The sequence below is a fragment of the Capricornis sumatraensis genome, chromosome 22 (genome assembly GCF_032405125.1).
Source record: "Capricornis sumatraensis isolate serow.1 chromosome 22, serow.2, whole genome shotgun sequence".
Lineage (NCBI taxonomy): Eukaryota > Metazoa > Chordata > Mammalia > Artiodactyla > Bovidae > Capricornis > Capricornis sumatraensis.
In genome coordinates, this window is record NC_091090.1 from 53681820 (window position 1) to 53699610 (window position 17791).

The 17791-nt window shown below is 56.1% G+C and overlaps 1 protein-coding gene across 4 annotated transcripts in view; it reads left to right on the forward strand.

Moving 5' to 3' along the window:
* SLC22A23 (solute carrier family 22 member 23) overlaps positions 1–17791 on the forward strand; it is a 127507-nt gene that overhangs the window by 86122 nt on the left and 23594 nt on the right. For all 4 annotated transcript variants that reach the window (XR_011146530.1, XM_068994079.1, XM_068994080.1 and 1 more), the window contains exon 4: positions 9264–9432. Coding sequence is in view for 3 of the 4 variants with exons in the window: in XM_068994079.1 (XP_068850180.1) it covers positions 9264–9432 (169 nt within the window). In the remaining variant the exon portion in view is untranslated. The remainder of the gene's footprint in view (positions 1–9263; positions 9433–17791) is intronic.

The window sequence follows — 17791 nt, forward strand, 5'->3', positions numbered from 1 at the left end:
CACCAAAAGAGAAACAAAACCTTTTATTAAACTTTAAAAAAATTTACATAGAATCTACAGTGCCTCCCTGCTGCCTTTAAAAATACTAAATGTGTCCCTTCTGGGTGGATCCCATCAAACCCACAGACAGGACCTCTCCCACCCTCCCATCCTGGGGCTGTCCTTTCCCCGAGGCCCATCTGTGTGCCTGAGGCCTGCATCTGCTGTGAGAGGTGTCTCTTCTCTTTTCATCTGGGCCCTGGGAAACCTTCCTCACCTTTAAACAATGGATCACTTAGAAAGGCCCTTCCTCAAGCTGCAGGTAGAATTCTCGGCTCTTGAGAAGTTGCCGTTCTTTGAAAAGTCCCCAACTTTCACAGCAGGTAGAAGCTTTTCCAGAGGTTGGTTTGTTTCGCGGTTACCTGGAACTAAGGGGGTGTTTGGGAGCAGCCCCCGGTGCCCTGGGGCTATTGGGCCACATCCCGGAGTCGCTGTTAGTTGGAGGCGCTGCGCCGGGCGCTGGGGAAGGCGCTGGGAGGCCGCTTCGGTCACTGGGCCGGCCAGCGCATCCTGAGCCTTCGCACTGGTAGCGTGAGCGTGTTGGGCACCCAGCTCCAGGCCACCAGGCTGGTCTGGAGGGTGGAGAGTCCACCCATGTCCTCACTTGCTCCCCCCACCGCCATCTGTCCTGGACAACGCTGTTCCCGTGGGGAAGGAGTGGCCGGGAGGAGGACTCGCAGATAAGGCCTGTGTAATCTCAGGCCTGCAGACGGGGGCTGGCCTCGTGGCAGGTGTCCCCCAAGGTCATGAGCTGGAAAAGCTGAGGCTTGGCCCCAGAGGACTGGGCCTGGGGCTTGGGAAGCCGGTGCGCCTGGCAAGGGATGGTCAGCGTCTCCGCAGGACCTGGTGCCAGGACCACACGTCAGGGAGAGGAGGGCAGGTAAAGGAACGCTGGCTTCGTTTTTATAAAACCGGGGCAGGACCCTGGTTAGCAGGAGGCTGACTTGGATTTTAGTTGTGGTGGAAATGAGGGCCACACAGCTGTCCTGGCACCTTGGGGTGGCTGGACATTCTGTCCCGTGAGCCTTCCGGCCCGTCTGCGGCCGTGCTGGCGGGGCAGGCCTGGGTCGGCGGTGAACGCTGCCCTCCACATCCTGGCTGCAGCCCCTGAAGGCGCTGCCTCGGGTAGCCGATACCCGCTGGGAGCCGTGGGGTAGCTAGAGGGTAGGCTGCCAGCTCCTCTGTGGTCAGGGGTCCTTGCATCTATAGCACCTTCCTGCCCACGTGGGAAGGGGCTCAGTAGACGCTGCAGGCCCTGGTGTACCAGATCTTGGGCTCCCGTGGAAACGTGCGCCTCCTTCGTTTTGTGGTTTTATCTCAGCATTTCCTGAGCATCTGCTCAGTCCCAGATGCAGTGCTGGACGTGAAGAGGGGCCGGACGGGAGCGGGCTGGTTGCTCACACAACCTCTGCAACCTGACTTTCCCCGTGAATGACTCCAGCTGGCTGGCAGCACGCGGCAGACCCAGCCCAGCTGTGTTCCCAGGGACCCAGACAGCAATTTATTTCCTAATTGAATTTAAAGGCCTTTGAACGAAGCGGGAAAGCTGCGATTTACCACAGGCCCCCCTCACACCGGGCCAGCTTTCCACGTTTCTTACCTGCCTGGCATTCGACTCCGCCCACCCTGCTGGGTGTTCTCTGAGCTTCCTTTCATCTGAAATAGGCTGACAGTTGAACTTCTTTGCAACTCCAGGTCTTTTATGCCTCTGCCTGCCTTGCCCTTGGGATACTGGGAGAACTCTTTTCTTCAATGGGAAAAAAAAATCACATGTATGGTGATGCGAACAAGCAAGCATCCCGCCTCCGCGAGGCCCGCAGGCCGCCTGGTGCTGAAGCTGTGTGCAGCCTGGTCTGCGTTGCCTTCGGTGTGCCAGGGCTGCGGCTTTGCTGTTTGTTGTTGTTTAGTCGCGGAGTCGTGTCCACCTCTCTGCAGCCCCACGAACTGCAGCCCGGCACATGGATGGCCGGCAGCATACCCGGCTTCCCTGACCTTCCCCATCTCCGGGAGTGTGCGCAGACTCACGTCCATCGAGTCGGTGACACCATCCAGCCATCTCATCCTCTGTTGCCCCCTTTTCCTCCTGCCTTCAAGCTTTCCCAGCATCAGGGCCTTTTCCAATGAGCCAGCTACTCGCATAGGTGGCCAAAGTATTGGAGCTTCAGCTTCAGCATCAGTCCTTCCAACGGGTATTCAGTGTTGATTTCCTTTCGGATGGACTGGTTGGATCTCCTTGCCATCCAAGGGACTCTCAAGAGTCTTCTCTAGCACCGCGATTGGAAAGCATCCGTTCTTCGGCACTCAGCCTTCTTTATGATCCAACTCTCACATCTGTATGAGACTATTAGAGAAACCATAGCTTTAGATAACTATACAGACCTTTGTCGGCAAAGTGATGTCTCTGCTTTTTAGTATGCTCTCCAGGTTTGTCATAGCTTTCCTTCCAAGAAGCAAGTGTCTTTTAATTTCGTGGCTGCAATCACCATCTGCAGTGATTTTGGAGTCCAAGAAAAGAGAATCTGTCTCTGTTTAAACTTTTTCCCCATGTATTTGCCATGAAGTGATGGGACTGGACGCCATGATCTTAGGGTTTTGAATCCTGAGTTTCAAGCCAGCTTTTCCACTCTCCTCTTTCAGCCTTATCAAGAGGCTCCTTAGTCTCTCTTTGCTTTCTGCCATTAGAGAGGTATCATTTGCATATCTGAGGTTGTTGATATTTGTCCCAGCAAAATGCTGCAAAGGGGACCGCACTTAATCTCAGGGTTAAGATGCGCACGCCTCTCCCTCCAGGGTTCAGAACGCTGGGCTTTCAAGTGTGCTCCCTGAGCCAGCAGCTCCTGCATCAGCCGGGAACGTGTTAGAAACACAGTATTGAATCTTAAATGTATTCAATAAGTTCAATAAAGACTTTAAACATGGTCTACATTTTAAAAAATCGTTTTAAAAATGTAGACAGAAGAGAAGTGGGAAGGTAAGAAGAAGAGAAAAATAAAAAAGGAAGAACTTGTTTAGAAAGACTACCTTGCTAAGAATTCTTCCCTATTTAGGAAAAGTATGCCAAAGAGCAGAGGACATTCATTGTTACCAGCAACCATACTGTGACCTCAGGTTGAGATATCTTTACCGTAAACCCAACCCCCTAATTTCCTGATTGCTTGTCAAGCTCGTAAAGGACCAAGGCCAGCAATGCTGATGAAGAGAAATAAAAGCTGGGCGATCCTCCCGGGGAGCTGTGTGCCGCTGATGTGGGGCAGGGTTGGACGTATTAACTTAGGACTCACTCTTCGGGCACATTCCTCTGAGGCTCCACATCTGATGCCTCCGGGGCCTCTGTTTGCTTGGATGTCTCGTCTAATTATGGAAACATGATCGGTCCGTAAGTGTGGCTTCGACCCACGGAATGGATGGTACAGAACAGCGTGAGCACTGAGGATGTCACTCTGGAACCGGCAGCTGGAGACCTGGCTGGTTCTGAACTCTGTTCTGGACGTGAAAATCGCCCACTCTGTTTCTGCAGCTTCACTCAGCTTGAAAACACTCAGCAGACCCGAAATGCCGGGATTTCAATGGACCCGAGCCTGTTCTGATGTTTCAAGTCACTTCTCCTCTTGGGTTATTTTCCTCTTATTAAATAACTGGTGGTACGGTATTAATTGAAATGCTTAAGTGTGTACTACTGAACACCAGCCACTGGTTTTAAACAGATGCATTCCCTGAGCAGAAACACTAGTGAGCACTTAAATCCTTCTCCCTCCTTTTGAGTAATTATAATCTTCATTCAAAGAACCATAAGGTGGTGGAAAGAATCCTTTATCTGGGAAGGACACTGGGCTCTGTGGCTCGTGCCTCGCAGCTGGCTTTGCGGCGGTGTCTCCCGCACCTGTGATCAGCGAGTGGCTCTGTGAGCCTCCTGAGATCCCGGGTGAGACCGGCTTCTGTGGGTTTACTGGTGCGTCTCAGCCCCCGTGACCTTGACGGGCTCCGTTGTGGGGCTCTAAGGCGCGGGGAGCACAGGCTTCGCCGCTGGACCCGCCAGAAAGAGCTGTCCTCACATGACAGACGCCCGAGCCCCGGGCCGGCTCCATCCCAGGGCCGTGGGCATCTTCAGGTGGGCCCGGCCCCAGGAGCTGAAATCCCAGCGGGTCCCGCTGAGAGGCCAGAGCCACCAGGGGCTCTGCTTGGGGGCCTCCCTGCAGCCCAGAGCAGGGGCAGACACGCAGGGGCAGGGGGCACCTGGCTTCAATTCCTGCTCTGTTCCCTCTTTAGCATGGGATCTTGGACAAGCCGCTTCATCACCCTGGGCTTTAGGGTTCCCTCTTTAGCATGGGATGTTGGACAAGCCGCTTCATCACCCTGGGCTTTAGGGTCCTCTGTGTAAAGTGAAAGTTGCTCAGTCGTGTCTTACCTTTGCGACCCCATAGACTATACAGTCCGTGGAATTCTCCAGGCCAGAATACTGCAGTGGGTAGCCTTTCCCTTCTCCAGGGAATCTTCCCAACCCAGGGATCGAACCCGGGTCTCCTGTATTGCAGGTGGATTCTTTACCAGCTGAGCCAGCAGAGAAGCCCAAGAATACTGGAGTGGGTAGCCTATCCCTTCTCCAGCGGATCTTCCCGACCCAGGGATAGAAAAACAAATATTAAAATCAGCACTTACCCTAGAGCATGCTGAGTCACACATCTGACCCTGTGTGACCCCGTGAACTGTAGCCCGCCAGGCTCCCCCGTCCATGGGATTCTCCAGGCGAGAATACTGGAGAGGGCTGCCATTTCCTTTTCCAGGGGATCTCCTGACCCAGGGATCGAACCCACGCCTCTTACATCTTCTGCGTTGGCAGGAGGGTTCTTCACCACTAGCACTAGCTGGGAAGCCCACTTACGCTAGACCCCAATATAAAGTAAAAAGCTTTTTAAAAAATAAACTTCATTTGTAATATTACCCTAGGAATGTGTGTTATAAATGACTTAGTTCATGTTGTCTGTCATTGAATATTTGATGAGAGTCCAGATAGCGAACACTTAATTGAATTTAAGGAAGAAATCATTGTGTACTGACTATAACAATTTTGTGGCTTGATAAAAGTAATTTACTTAATTACTCTTTTAAACAACAGTCTCTGTAAGATACTGTGCTGGACACCATAAAATTTGACAAACCAGGTGTTCTTCTGAAAAACAGGACGAAGTCAGTACCTCCATCAGAGAGTGGAGCAGACGGAATGAGTTTAATACGTGAAAAATGCCCACCTACGCGTTCAGCCCCAGGGATGGGGAGCCTGCCTCAGCCCAGCGCTGCAGATCAGGCGGCCTGGTGGCTGAGCGGTGTGGTTCTTCCGCATTTGAGCATTAAATGTCTGCGTCAGCGCGTCTGGCACACACTGGAACGTGATTTGTAGGAAATATTGATGTTTTTATATTTTTTATTCTCTTTTCCCCTAAATGGAGGCAGTTTAAACCATTCCACTGGGTTGGCAGGTCCTAAATTGAGAGGAAAAGGAAGTTTTCCGGGGGCAGGGAAGATAATCGCAGGCTTCTGTGCTCACGCCCTCGAGTGCTATTTGAGTCCCCATGACTGGCAATTTCGGACGCTCCTGCTATAATAAGGAACTCCACAGTGACATGTGGCAGGCCTGTCTTCCGCGGCTCTGGGGGCCCCGTGTCCTCAGCCGGGTGGTAATTAGTGAGTGGAGTGTCCCCTTCCGGGCCAGCACGGTGAGCGGCAGGAAGCAACGGAGAGGAGAGGGGCCCGCAGGTGTCCGGGGGCAGTGGCCAGGGAGCGACCCCCCTTGGTGGGGCGCGGGGAGGAGCCCAGCTCCAGGGAGGCGGCAGGACCCCAAGGCTGGGGGCCAGGCGGGGGGCCGGAGCTGCTCCCCGGGCCGCCGTCCTTCTCCGCTGGGTGGTTTCTCTCCAGCAGCTCCTGAGCTGCTGGGCTGGTAAGAGGCGGCTGGAGGACGGGCGCAGGGTGGAGGACCCACATCCGCACGCATGGCCTCTGAGCGGCTGCACCAGGCCTGGTGGCCCTTGTCCGGCTCGCTCCCCCGTAGGGACGGCCGAGCGCTCCGCAGGGCCCTGTGCTTTGACCGACTTCTCGTTCCATGCCCGACCAGGGCCTGCGGTCTGCAGGGACAACAGCCTGGTGCGGCAGCTAGACGTCGTCACTGTGCGGCTGACAGATGTCACCGACTTCGTGGGCCAGGAGGGGGTAGCACGGAGAGGCCGGGCGACTTCGCGCCGCCGCCCTGGGCTGCATGGGGCCCCGCCTCCCCTGCCAGGCCCACCGCCTCCTCCTCCCGCGCAGGCGCACCCCTGTGTTACTGCCGACCCCCGCCCGGAAAAACCCCGAAGATTCATTCCAGAGAAGCCGGGAACACTGCGTGATCTCAGGAAAACGTCGACCCCCTGCCTTCCTGCAGCAAGGGCACAGGAAGTCTATTTACAATATATTTAAGAGAGAATGAGGGTCAGGAGCGCCCGTATGCAGCCCTGGGCCCGGCCTCTCGGGAGAACCGTCCACCTGAAGTCCCCACCCCGCACTGGCTGCGGGGACTCGGGGACTCACGCTCTGCAGAACGCCTTCCCCTCCTCACCTCAGAAAAGCTGATTTCTCATCATCCAAAAGGAACATGTGATTAATGGCAAACCCGAAGTGCCTGCGGTTCTTTGATAATTGCTTTAAAAAAAAAAAAATCTTTACAGCCACGCTTCAGAGCAGAGTTACTTTCAAGCAGTTTGGAAGGCAGCCCTGGTGAGTCAAGGCAGAAGGTCGTTGTCTGCAGGTGTCATCCGCGTGTCCTTACATCAGATCGCTGTGTTTTTCCACCGCCCCAGCAGGAAGGCTGAAATACCGTGGATCTGCCGGGATGCTCTACGTTTTGCTACCTGGGGGAAAGTAAAACCTCTGCTAGCATTCGTAGCAAAACAGCAACCCTGGAGAGGTCCGGAAGCGATGTTACTTATTCAGCTCTCGTCGCTGTGTGTCTGGGAGGCAAAAACATGTCTCCCGCTGGGGGTGATGCTTAACGGTTTGGGGGAAACAAGTGAGCCAGCGCCTCTCCGCGAGGCATCTGGGGATCTAGTTAAAGTGCAGACGTGCTCCCGCGGGTCTGGGCGGAGCCCGCGGCTCTGTGTCTCTAACGAGCTCCCAGGTGGCGCTGCTGCTTCCGCCTCAGGTAGCCAGGAGTTAGAGGCTCCCTCGGGCCACTCAGGGAGAGCAAGGAGAGACCCTCTAGAAGGTGCACCCTGGCAGTGTAAACCTAATAGACGCGCCGGCCACAGCGAGGGGAGAGGGCGGAGTCAGATTGTGGAATCAGGCAGGTAGAGGGGCGAAGCGCCTTTGTCATCCACAAACCTCTACCCAGGTTCGGGTCTTTACCTGTGACCCTGGCTGTGTCAGCAGGTAACGTAAATTGGTGTGTGGGATCAGACGTCCCCAAGGGATCCGGGGGAACCTCGGCAGCTGCAGATGTTTGCTTAGTGCACCGTGAAATTAAAAGAGCCAGGCAGGGAAGAGGAAAGCTGCCAGCCGGGTGCAGGGCCCCAGGTCGTGAAGCCGTGGTTACCTCTCTGGCTTTGTCTGTAGGTTAGCCGGGTGCCCAGGTGCTCGATTTTCTCATCCAGTCCTAGCCAGTGCTGAGCCTCAGAGCATCACACTTGCCCTGGCTGATGCTGAGTTCTGGTTTCCATAGCAACACATCCTCTGCTTGGTACGTGAAAACTAGAACTTGCCCCTGGCAATCTTGTCTAAAAGACCCTGATCTCTTTCTCATTTTTAAGTGCAGAAATGTGGCTGGGGTGAATACCCAGGCCATGCTAGGAAGTAATCCTTCACTGAACCTAAGCGGGGCACTGGAAGTTACAGCGTCACAGTAAAAGGCCGGGAGAGGGCTGTTCGGTCCCGTTTCTTCATTAAATGGCAGAGGGTCTTTATCAGCAGGGCCAGGTTTCTCTCACCCACGGACAGCTGTGAGGGTGACCTGTTTGTCTGCGGCAGGGCGGAGATAGAGACTGATGACTCTGGTTTCTTCTGTGTGTGAGCTGGTGGAGGTGTTGGCTGGCATATCGCGTGACCCTTGTTGGCACCGATTCCATCCTTGTGACCAAATGTGATTCTCCTGTTCTCCCCTCATCTGCTTCCCTTCTTGCTACCTTTTTAACCCTGACCTCTGCTCTGACCTCTGGACAACCGGCAGGGGCTCTGTAGCCACTGACCTACCATCTGAGGACAGAGGTGTGAGAAGGAGTATCTCCTGAGGGTCTTTCTTCTGCTTTTTTAAAACTTCATTTGAACGACACTGTTTTTTGGAAAAAATAAATAAAAGCAAACTTTAGGGAATCCTGCAAATTGTTGAAGAAGAATAGCAAACAGACTGCATGCTCTATAGGGGAACGTGTATAAAACCCAGCCGCATGTTCTAGTGTCGGGGACCTTTGTTACAGGAGTCCACGCAGTGGGTGGACACCGGCTGTCACTTGGATGCTACAGTCCAAGCTTTGGGGACCATCTTCTTTACTCAAGGTCAGATTAAGAGCATAGATTCTTGCAAACAGGAGGGACTGTGATGACCTTGACATTTATTGAAGGCAGACACTGTTTTTGGAGCTCCAAAATTTACTGAAGGCAGGCCCTATGTTTTTGGAGCTTCAAAGGTGGATCAGACCTGCCCCTGCTGGCGGAGCCGTCATCTGAGATGGCTGCGTGGGAAGCCCAGGGCGGGGGGCGGGGGCAGTGGGCGTCCAAGGGCAGTGGGGGGCGGGGGGCTTCAGTGGGCTCCCCCCCTTAGGAGATGCGGTCGGCTTCATGGTTTGCTTCCTGCCTGGCTCAGAAGAAAGGCTGGGTGCGGCTGGCCTGACTTGGGCTCACGCGTGAGCAGGTTGCCTGGAACTCAGGGTCTGGGGGCAACTGGGACACACAGTGGGCTGGTGAAGGTGGGGCCTGGAGGATTTCCTGCTCCCCGAGCAGAGGTGGGGAGGGTGCTGGGCAGAGGCAGAGGAAGGGCAGCAGAGGGCCTGGGGGCTGCGAGTGATGGCATGCTCAGTCTTCGTCCGAAGCAGCGTCTCCTATTGTGGGGCCACCGCTCTCCACCCCTGTATTCTTCTGCCGAGACGCCCTGCGACCCTTCATGCTGGGGACCCAAGCTCATCCAGCTGTTAAGAAGCGAGCATCTTGGCCGGAAGAGGGGCAGACGGGCCAGGCGCTCATGGCTCTCTCGTCCTTCTGTGTTCCAGGAATAGAGCTGTGCCCCCCGGGGAAGCGATTCATGATCACGATGGTGGCAAGCTTCGTGACCACGGCGGGGCAGTTCCTCATGCCCGGGCTGGCCGCCCTGTGCCGGGACTGGCAGGTGCTGCAGGCGCTCATCATCTGCCCCTTCCTGCTCACGCTGCTGTACTGGTCGTGAGTACCCGCCCCACCCGCCCCGCCTGCCCTGGGTGTACTGGTCGTGAGTCCCTGCCCCGCCCGCCCCGGGTGTACTGGTTGTGAGTACCCACCGCGCCCGCCCCAGCCCAGATGGCCCCCAGGTTCAATTCAGTTCAGTCGCTCAGTTGTGTCCGATTCTTTGCGACCCCATGAATCGCAGCACACCAGGCCTCCCTGTCCATCACCATCTCCCGGAGTTGACTCAGACTCACGTCCATCGAGTCCGTGATGCCACCCAGCCATCTCATCCTCTGTCGTCCCCTTCTCCTCCTGCCCCTAATCTCTCCCAGCGTCAAAGTCTTTTCCAAAGTCTTTTCCAGGTTCAGCCTGTGGCTTCTAACGAGGGAGTTTCTCTCTCTTTTTTAAAAAACTTTCTCTTCTAAATGTTTCATCTTGGAAAACATTCTAACATACACGAGAGTAGATGGAGGAGCAGGACGAGCCCCGGGTGCCCCCTCTGGCCCCATCATCTGGCCGGGCTCCCCCGATGCTGGGTGTTCTGACATGGCTTTCCCGAATGGGCTTCCGAAGGGCAGGGTCCCGTGTTGGGAGGAGGAAACCTGTTTGACGATGTTCAGGAGAGGTTTCGGAAAAGGCAGTGGCACCCCACTCCAGTACTCTTGCCTGGCAAATCCCATGGACGGAGGACCCTGGTAGGCTGCAGTCCATGGGGTCGCTAAGAGTCGGACATGACTGAGCGACTTCACTTTTACTTTTCACTTTCATGCGTTGGAGAAGGAAATGGCAACCCACTCCAGTGTTCTTGCCTGGAGAATCCCAGGGAGCCTGGTGGGCTGCCGTCTATGGGGTCACACAGAGTCGGACACGACTGAAGCGACTTAGCAGCAGCAGCAGCAGCTGCAGGAGAGGTTTAGCAGAGCCCCTCCCTGTCTTCTCTGGGTGAGGGTTGGGCAGACTCCGGCCCGCTGTCCATGTCTGTAAATAAAGTTTTATTGGAACACGGCCGTGTTCACGTGTTCCCACCTCTGTCATCCATGACCACTCTCACGCCATGCTGTCAGAGTTGAGCAGGTTCGACCAAGACGATGTGGCAAAGTCAGGAACATTCATCTCTGGTCTCTTGCAGGCATTTGACCAGCCCTTGTCCTGGACGAGGCCACTAGGCTTTTAGAACCGCGTGTAACTTTTAGTGTCTGGCTTTGCTGACTTTAGGGGAAAAAAGCAACTGAACACACTGGCCTGGGGGTAAGACCTGGTCAACCAGAGGCTTTCACACCCCTCAGGGGATTAATGTTTAGCCAAAGTTGGAAAACCACCGCCCTTCGATAGAGGTTTTTACGCAGAAAGTGAGTGTTGTACTCGTTCTGGAAAAGCCTCTTTTCTCTCTTTCCTTCCCTCCCATCCCACTTATGTGCCAAATTCCAGCCCCGCCCCAGCCCCGAGTCTGAGACACCAGAGAGATTTTTACCAGCTCCCCTGTGTTCCTGTTATTTAGTTACTAATGAAAACCAGTTTCTGGCCAGAAGTCAATTGTGTCTTTGCTTTAAGTGTTCACTGTGGCCAAGACAGGTTATTAATTGGGCTTCCTTTTCTAAGCCGCCAGAAAGGGGAAGAAAGCGGCAAACTTTCAACTTACTAGGCTGGCCCATCTTCACTTGGCAATAGAGCCCCCAGCAGAGCAGTCGCATGACCTAGACTCAGGTGGCTTTCCTCAAGACCTGGGTTCCCGCTCAGGGTGTCCGCAGAGTCGGGCACCGGTGGGGAGGAGGCCAGATGAGGTAGAGGCCACCCGCCAGGAGGCCGCTCTCGGGCAAAGGCCAGCCCCCCACCCCCACCCCCCGCCAGCCCAGGGCTGGACGGCTCCGCTCCTGCAGGAGCCCACGTGTCTCAGGACGTCCTGCTCTTTCCGGCAGGGCTGTAAGAGGCGAAGAAAGAAACCGTTCCCCAAGGCAGGATGGAGTGGGAAGCCCTTCCTTTTATCACCTAAGGAGGCCTTTCCTGGTCACTCTCTTGCTGCACCCAGGGCTTGGCTTCACTTGGCTTGGAATTTCAGGACATTTTCTTACTTAACACTTGCTCGCATCGCATTTGTGCCAACACAAATGGCAAGCCCTGTACAAACAGTAGATGGGTCAGGCTGGGCATTTCATGGCCCCATTGTACAGAAGGCAAAACTGAGGACACCCACCGGCCCCCGAGCCAAGGGCTGTGCTATCTAATGCCCTCAGCCTCAGTGCCTCATCCCTGACCTCCCCACCACTGAAAGGAGCCTGCCGCCCCGGCACGTCCACTCAGCAGTCAGGAACACCCACCCCCCCGAACCCATTGGAGGCTTCCCGGCCTCCACAGCTCCCATGGGCAGCGGTGCTACCTGCCACCCCTGGGGGCTGGAGGCCTGGGCATCCACACGGCCTCTCAGAGACTCAGACGCCTGTGAGGACAGGCAGTGGCGTCTCCATCACCGCCAGGCTCCGAGGCTCCGCCCAGGCTCTGCTCCCACCTGTTGCAGGTAGGATGGGGAGAAGTGGCTGGGAGGGGTTTCCTGGAGCGGGTCTGGGAGCCTGGCTCCCGTGCCAAGTGCTAGAGGGTTTATCTTATTTTTTATTTTCAATGTAAAAAATACATCAAGATTTAATGACAGGCAAGGTTAAAAAAAATTCATTTATGTGAATACATTATAAAACCTTAAAATGTTCTTTGAAACACACCAATGTAAAAACAAAACTTGATGGTGGAAAGGGCACCCGGGGTGCTTTGATAAGTGAGGAGTGTGTGCGAACAGACAGATGGGCGGCGTCTGGACGCATGGACGCAGTGTGGTTCCCGCCCGGGCCCCCTGGCTTTGAGGTGGACCCACTTCACCCCGGTCAGCTGCTGTCGTCAACTTCGGGACCCCTGAGGCAGCTGGTGCGCGTCTGGCCTGAGCAGCGCGGGCAGATCGCACTGCTGCTGCCACCGTTGTCAGACCCCCTTCCAGAGGTGCGGGCCTGCGTGCGCGGGGGCCAGTCCAGGGAACCGCGGCCTACCTCTGCCCGCAGCCCTCCGCAGCTCCGGGGGCACCACTGGCTTCTAAAGGCCACTGAAGTGCCCCCTCTTTTTTGTCCCCTGATGACCACCCTTCCACCCCTCTGCTGCAGGAGGAGCTCCCTCACTCCTGAAGCATGAACTGGCCTCTGGGGAGGGCAGGAGCTGCAGCCAGCCAGCACACCCGGCTGTTGGTGACCAAAATATTAAAAGTCACTCTTTAATTTAAGAACCAGTATTTATATGCGGTCTGGGTGCCTGGCAGCATGCCTGGTGCTTTGGAGCAACTCTGAGGAGCAGGTGCATGAACAGAGGCCGTAAACCAGAGTCCATCCTAAAGGAAATCAACTGAATGTTCATTGGAAGGACTGATGCTGAAGCTGAACCTCCAAAACGCTAGCCACCTGATGCGAAGAGCCGACTCATTGGAAAAGACCCTGATGCCGGGACAGATTGAAGGCAGGAGGAGACGGGGACGACAGAGGGTGAGATGGTTGGATGGCATTACCGACTCAATGGACGTGGGTCTGAGTGAGCTCCGGGAGATGGTAAAGGACAGGGAGGCTATAGTCGTGGGGTCGCAAAGAGTCGGACACGACTGAGCGACTGAGCAGCAGCAGAAGCAGGGCACAGGACGCCGAGTCCCAGGGATGCAGGGCGAGTGCGGCGCGCGCAGGAGGAGGAGGAGGAGCGCAGATGAAGGCCTCCTGGTCCAGACGAGGCTGGGGCTTCCAGACACACGCTAGGTAAGAGGCTGCATCAGCTGGTTACAGACACAGTGCTGACCTCCAGGGCAGGAGAGAGGGTGCCGGGGCCTGCACCCAGGACAGCATTCAAGCAGGAGTGACACAGAGGCCACCATGGGCATCTGGGCCAGAAAGGGGCCCGGGGCTCTGGGTGAGCCCCCGCACGGGGCTGAGGTCTCAGGCCCTGTCTGCACTTAGAACTGAGGCCCCAGGAGAAAGCTGGCCCTTGGAGCGTCAGTGATGACAGGGCCAGAAGGTCTCTGCGCCGGCAGGGCCTCAGCTCCACACCTGGCTGACTGCCCCGGGCCCTGGGCAGGGAGCATTCACCCTTGAGACGCTGGCACCTGGAAGTGTGCACTACAGGGGCCGGACTGTTCCTCCAAATTCCTATCGCTGTCCACGGCTGGAAGCTGATGGAGAACCCAGGGACTGGACTCTCGGGGTCAGAAATGAAAGTTCAGTGGGGAATCGCTGGATCCGAGACCCGCGTGGAAGGAGATTCTCACCAAGGGGACCCATCACCGAGGCCAAACAGGACTACATCAGGGAGTCTGCGTCTCGGGAAGTCTGCGAAACAGAGCACTCTGACCGAGAAGTGAATTCACCTCCTGTGCTAACCGGTCGTCCTTCCCTGCACCGAGCGCGGTTCCAGGCGCGAGGGCCTCTGAGTCCAGCCCGTGCTCACGCTCGTTGGGGGGTGAGGAGGGCCACGGCTCGAACAGCAGTAAACGACCCAACGGCACACTTTCCAATGAGCAGCGCGCAGAGAAGTGGGACAGAGCTGTGGGAAGACGGAGCTCAGGGTTAGCCTCTCTGAGGAAACGGGCTCTTCTGAGATTAAGGGATCAAAAGAGATCGGACCAGGCTCTGGGCGGATGAGGAGAGCTGGGCGGATGAGGAGAGCTGGGCGGAAGCTGGCTCCCTGCAGCTGGCAGGGCTGCGGCCTCTGGGTGTGTGGGTTGTCTGAGAGGGTCTGGGGCCTGAGCGTGCGCCGGGGGGCGGCTGTATTCAGGGGTCCAGGCGTGCACTCACTGAGGGAGCGTGCGGGGTGCACCACCAGGAAGGTGTGCACAGAAGAGGTGGTCTTGGCTGGCCTGGTCGGTCTCCCTGCGGAGAGTGACCCGGGGCCGAGGAGGTGCTGGCGAACGCTGGCTGCGTGGCGTCTGCCCGCAGGGCTGGGGGAGACCCAGGAGGAAGGGTTCCCAAAGACAGTGGAGATGCTCCGTCACGCTCCTGGAACGTCGCTGCTCACTGTCGCCCCCTGGAGAGCATCTCCGCAGGAGCCGAGCCCCTGGGATGGTTTGTGAGCAGGAGCGTGGGCACGTCGGTCTGCCTGGGGCCTGGCGTGCGCTGGGGCTGCTGTGTGTGCAGTCCCTGTGGGTCACCTCAGACGGGAGAAGTTGCAGGCATTCCTGGGACCGGTAGAAGACACAGAAGCCTCAGTGCCAAATCCAGGGATCTTATCTGCACTGTGAGAACGTATCCCCATGCACAGGCATGTCTGGGAGTCTCCAGCTGTGGCCCATGGTGGCATCTGCTGGGAGGGCAAGGTCCCACCTTGCCCACCTGCCCTGGCACCCATGTGTCCCTCACCCCGAAGGGAACCTGGGCATGGTCTCCCAGCCAAGTCCCTGCATCAAACAGGGTCTCCCCGAGACTCGCCTGATGGACGCATGGCGTGAGCTGCCGTGAGAAAGTTCAAGACGTGTGAAGGTACGGGATTATTAGTTGAGCACTGCCGGCACTCAGCGAGCCCTGGGATGCGTCCAGGAGAGCAGGAGGGAGTCAGCCCCGTGGGAGCAGAGGCCTGAGAGGAGGCTCTCGCGGCCCTGGGAACGGTGGAGAGCGAGCAGTCTGTCCATCCCTCAGAGGGAAGATGGACCTCGACACCGTGGCCATCTAAGCGGGCTGGCCTGGGACTCTCTGGTGGAGAAGCACTCAACACCCTCGGGCGCGTGGTGTGTGCTACAAGCAATCTTAATTTTAAAAAATTTCAAGGAACAAGCGTTTGTAAAACATTTGAAGGGCCTCATGTTAGATAACATTCTGAAAAAACTGATTAACAATTCCAATTGATAAGCGCTCCTAAATATTACTTGGCTCTTTAAAATACCGTCAGAGCTACTCTGGGCAGAATAATACTGATTTTTAACATTTCTTGAGGGTCTGCTTGGAGTCAGATGCTGCCCAGCATTTTCTGTGATTCAGACCTCTGGAGGAGATTCCAGGGCGGGTGAAGAAACTAAGGCAGAGAGAGATTGGCCCAGCTCTGGTCTGCCAGCCAAGGTCAAGGCCTGCAGTGACTCCAGAGCCAGCCTGAGGACGATACGTGTGCATCCCAGCGTGTGTTTGCCTTGCCCACTCTCACCAGGGGAAAAAAACACCTTCCTGCATCAACAGAAAATTGATTTCAATGTGTGTGTTGGTCTCTCAGCCAGCCCCACGGACTGTAGCCCGCCAGGCTCTTCTGTCCATGGGATTGCCCAGGCAAGAATACTGGAGTGGATTGCCATTCTCTTTTCCAGAGGATCTTCCGAACCCAGGGATGGAACCCTGGTCTCCTGCAGTGCAGGCAGATTCTTCACAACAAGGGGTCAAAATAACACAGTGCAGACATAAAACAAGGGCCTCAGGACGCCCTGCACACCAGGAAGGAAACCCAATTCAGTTACACCGCCACCAGAGGTTAAGCCCCACGGGCAACGTTTTCCTCCCAGGAAAGTGGAAGAAGTGAATCATGAAAGACACGTCGCCTCTGGGAGCTCGACCGACTCTGCAGTGATTATTCGTACAGTCATCAGATAGTTAATTTAAGGAGAGTTTCAGGAAACTTGCAACAAAACCAACAAAGAATGTTTTAGTCAAATCCTGTGTGTGTGCTCAGTCACTGAGTCGTGTCCAGCTCTTTCCACCCCGTGGACCGTAGCCCCCCAGGCTCCTCTGTCCGTGGGGTTTCCCAGGCAAGAACACTGGCGTGGGTTGCTGTCTCCTTCTCCAGGAGACCCTCCTGGCCCAGGGATGGGACCCGGCGCAGCTCTTACATCACTGGCGGGTGGACTCTGCCCCACTGTGCCCCCTGGAAAGCCCATCGGATCCTGTGTGCGTACGTGAAAGTCGTGTCCGACATGGAGTTCTCCAGGTCAGAATGCCGCAGTGGGCAGCCGTTCCTCTCTCCAGTGGATCTTCCCAACCCAGGGATCAAACCTAGGTCTCCCACATTGCAGGCAGATTCTTTACCGTCTGAGCCACCAGGGAAGCCCCGTGGATTCCTGGTTGTCTATAAATTATCTGGATGAGAAAAATTAGGTAATACTGACAAAGGCAAGCACAGACACAAAAGCGGTAGCCGGATGTCAGTCGTAAGCACCTGATGAACAAATCAGAATGTTCTCTAAATTGGGGTTTGGGGTATTTGCTGATGGGTGGAATTTTCAGGAGCCCTCAGGCTAGAGGCAGCCCCATTTTTGCCTTCTGAGTAGGCAGAGATTATGTAAAATAATAGGAACCCCTGCAGTCGACTGAAACGTTTCCAAGTAGATGTGGAGAGAAGCTGCCCGTCCAAAGCGAGGCACCACCGCAGGGTCTGGCCTCGTTTCCAATGGCCAGCGGTGCTGACCTCGGAGCCACACCATGGCCCAGTGCCTGGCCTGTGCTCCAGTATTCCACCACGGGGAAGCCAGGGGTCGCGTCAGAGCAGCTTGAGAATCTCGGAGCCTGGGGACCGGCCGAGCTCAGGCGGTGTGCGTGCGTGCGTGTGTGCGTGTGTGTGTTATGCAGGTACGTGTGTGTTGCGTTGTGTGTTGGGTGTGCATGTGTGTTGTGGGAGTGGCAGGGCGGAGCTGTTGGCAGCCAGCGGAAATTAGGGAAGTGGCCTTCTGGTGACAGGTGTGCAGGGGGGGAGCGGCTAAGTGCCTGCCTGCCTGGCAACTGGCAAGAGTCCCCGGGCGGATCGAGTGGCCGGGTCCCAGCCTCCTTCGGTTGCTGAAGGCCCTCCAGCAAAGCCCACAACAGCCCCACATGAGGGTGGGTCCTGGGAGGAGATGGGAGGCCTCCTCGATCCTGTGACTGTTCCTTTGGGGTCGGCCGAGGTGTGCCACGACAGGCCGCCTCCCAGAGCCGGGTCTGCGGTCATGGCGAGCCATCGGGGTTCCGTCTGTGGCCTCGATGATCATCCCGAGGGGTTCGAGACTGCAGCCACAGGCCGCAGGACGAGGGGCCGCTCCCTGCAGGGTCCCTGAGGCTCCCTGTAACAGGCGGCTTGTCTAGAGGAGCCGAGGGAATTCCAATTAGAAAAAGAAGCACACAGAGGCTCTGCTCCTTCTGCCCACTCACCTCCTCAGGGCGTTTCTCAGCACCACGTTTTATTTTTATCGTTGGTAAAAATGCCAGATTGATTCCCCTGCAGTATTGCGTTTGAGTGCCCACGTGTCTATCACTTTCTGCGGCCTGATCACCTTTCATGTGAATCAATTAGTAAAAGGAGCCGAAAGAAGGGAGACCAAGGAAGTAGAGGAAATGAGCCCAGATGAATTCCAAGTAACCCCTGTCTCGAGCGGGAACTGAGGAACGTTTTAATTGTATCCCAGCTATTCCGCGCTGTGGTC